General features: G+C 40.6%; 1 protein-coding gene across 1 annotated transcript; it reads right to left on the bottom strand.

Moving 5' to 3' along the window:
• Positions 1 to 83: 83 nt before the first annotated feature.
• Positions 84 to 2,852, bottom strand: SARC_11851 (hypothetical protein; the record flags this gene model as incomplete). Its single annotated transcript, XM_014294055.1, has 4 exons — positions 84 to 158; positions 874 to 970; positions 1,866 to 2,083; positions 2,776 to 2,852. Coding segments are annotated over 4 exons (467 nt in total), but the record flags the coding sequence as incomplete, so codon positions are not given.
• Positions 2,853 to 3,305: the final 453 nt, after the last annotated feature.

Below are 3,305 nucleotides of genomic sequence, written 5' to 3'. Positions count from 1 at the left end.
CTATATATATATATATACATATATATATATATATATATACGCAAATAGAAAAACAATTACACGACAATAACGTACATGTTTCCATACCTATATCTGGAAGTGAAAGCCAATAGCTGAGTGTGTCTCGCCTCACCAATACTCCAGCGTTAAACAGCATTCTGTTCGAAGTTGTGAAGCACACAATATCTGTTAAATATATGTTGAAAGTTGAAGATCTCATATTGCCATATAGCATGAACGCACACACACTAATGATATATATACCAGAGCATATTGGTACTTACACGCTAGCATTTCTTTAGTATGTGTTCATGGAGTGTGTAGTATATAGTATAATTTTATACATAGTCAAGATGAATTTGTGATGTCTGCATCACACCAAATGATTCAGACTGCATATGACATGCAGCTCTGTGATCGATGGAGTATACACAAGCGTTTATGTCGCTTCTTGTAGGTAAGGTAGGTAAGCATGAGACAGTCACGGGGCGAGTACTCTACAGGTTTGATGTATTGTGTGTGATTGTAAAGATGTGCATACCTACATGAGATATGAGCATTATAGAGAGGCAAATACAGTAGATAAAACACACACGCAAGATAGTTGAGTATCGCCAACGCGGAAATAATACACATCCAACAGTCTATCTAAACATATATCTCTTATGAGCCACATTCGTTGGATATTGTTTTTTTAAAGATGAGAACTGGCACATGTAGTTTCAATATAGGAACAAGTTAACAACCCCCTTACAAAACCCGTCAATACATTACGGTATTCTCTAGGCACATTCGAGGAACCGTAACGCATGTTGAACCTAGCGGAGTACTCCCAGCAGCAAACAACAATTGGATAGCCATCCGAGAACATACGTTATATGATCCTCATTGAAGTTGTAGTCGACTTTGAGGGCGTTGGCCTGTATGCTGACATCGCGATGGTTGCCCATGACCTGCACAAGAAACCTTTCTAAACCACAACGCAGATGCAACGTTCAGTTGATAATATAATCAGACACAAACGCTTATAAAAGTATCTCGACGAAAATGGGCTTGCAAGTAGGCTCTCAAGGAATGATTCATGTATTACTGTTCGCAAATACATATCCAAACGCACACAGACAGTGATCGGTGTGCTACTCTTCACCCCCTCTTCACCCCAACTTCCCTTTTTGTGCAACAAAAACGAACCTGCAACTATAGTTTGATAACAAGTGATAGGAATACAGTGTGATATGGGCATCAAGCTTTCAACGCTCTGAAGGTCAATTCAAATGTGCGATTGTATTCCACGGTTACAGTCGGTAGAAGGCGTAACAAACCCTAAACCCTAAAACCGCAGGGATACACCGATAACCCAAACGCTAGCGCCTATATTGGGTAATCCATACACATAATGCATTCACGAGTATAGGTCGAGGCTGACCCGCTACACCTGTAGGGTACTGTGTGCACGTGGTCTTCAAACACGAGGCCGTCAACGACAGAATACGTCTAAAATGGTAAACAACCCCAGATGCGGCGAGTAGGTATATACGAAGATAACAGATTCTGTAGTACCGCAAACGGCAGGTCTTTTACTAGACAGGCGCAAAGGGGGACTACGCACATTGTTTTGTATACTATTAAACAGTCCTGGGGCTATATATATGCACTGTGTGAGGTAGAAATGGCGGTTGTTGGGGTAGTATTGCTGCAGCCCTACTGCCGCCGAAACTTTCCACCCTCGTACCACACGCAATTTAATTGGCATGGCATATATATATATATATAAGATCACTCCAGGCACGGTACAAACATGTGACTACTTCTCTGGCACTCACTGGTAAGTCATCCGTATGTGGTATGTTCGAACTCATACCTACCTACCACCGCCTTGAAGTTCTCCTCTTGGCCTTGGATTGACCCGAAAATGTGCTTAATCACATCGGGTTCCAGGACAACGGCCACCTCATCCGTCATGACTCCGAGTTTGAACAAGCGGACCTGTTTGGAAACAAACAGTTTTATAATGTCCTTGTCCACATCCGTCCGACTGGGCTGCACTGTGTACAACTGATGTTTGAGTACTATAGCCGGCGTCCTGATAAAGACAAAACATGTACAGTTCGGGACTACGAGTGAGCTCGTATGTGTATAGAGCCACCGCAATAACTAACTAGTTTTTACACTGCCGGTATATCGGCTATAAGGTGCGTCAATGATATGTGGGCATTGTACCCACAGGATGCTAAACAGATAAAGGGCGCTATGTGATGTATTGCATGTGAGGTACTATTGGCTATATTGTGTACAACTGAGCGTATGGGTGTTGTAGCTGTTGTTTTGATGAATATGACCCTGAAAAACCCGAGCAAATATATGGAGGAATCATCGGCTGTGATGTGAAAACTGTTGCATAGGTACTACAGCCTGTAACTGATAAAATAACCAAATACAAGCGATCTACAAGAAAATACATACCAGCCAGTAAACCGACTACGTTATGTAATAATAATAATAACAACTAGCAGTTCACACAGTAGGAGGCACCATCCATTCATAAGGGAGGAGTTACTCAAACGAACTAAGCTGTAAAGAGCCGTACGAAACAACAAACCCACTGTGGATATATATACAGCGGCGCACAAGGACAGCCATGTGATGCCGTGAAAACTTCCTTAATCTATACGCAAGAATATACATACAAAATAAATTGCGACCATATAGCCTACAACGAAGTGTGTGTGCTGGCGCGCATGGAAATAATGTTAATGCCGTCACGAGCGTCCTTACCGGTAATTCAGCTTTTCTAACGGAAACTTGTCCGCCAACTGTTTGATCGCATTGAGTGTATGTTTCTCAGCGCCCATGCGGAACGCACCACTACCCAACTCGGCTCTACGCACAATCGCACCCGCTTTGTCTGTGCGATATTGATAGATCGATGGAATTGGATAACAAATGTTCACGATATGAAATCAAACGGATGCACAGATATGTTTAGTTCCAAACGACAGTTAAAATACGTATAGCAATGTGCATATATATTTGTTACATGTATATGGAAACCAAAATTACCGTATACATATTTAAAATGTGCCTATGGATGATAGAAAACTAAATATCCGAATAAACGTACATACACGCACACACACGTATGCATCAATATTTAAACAAAAAAAACCTATATATGTACGCGAAATATCCAAGCATATATATATCATGAATACACGCACATGCATGTACACTCACAGAAATATATATATATATATATATATATATATAAAATATTTATATATATAATTTTATATATATATATATAT

The sequence above is a fragment of the Sphaeroforma arctica genome (assembly GCF_001186125.1).
Source record: "Sphaeroforma arctica JP610 unplaced genomic scaffold supercont1.1916, whole genome shotgun sequence".
Lineage (NCBI taxonomy): Eukaryota > Ichthyosporea > Ichthyophonida > Sphaeroforma > Sphaeroforma arctica.
Note: the sequence above shows the minus strand (reverse complement) of the source record. Positions and strands in the feature narration are given on the sequence as shown.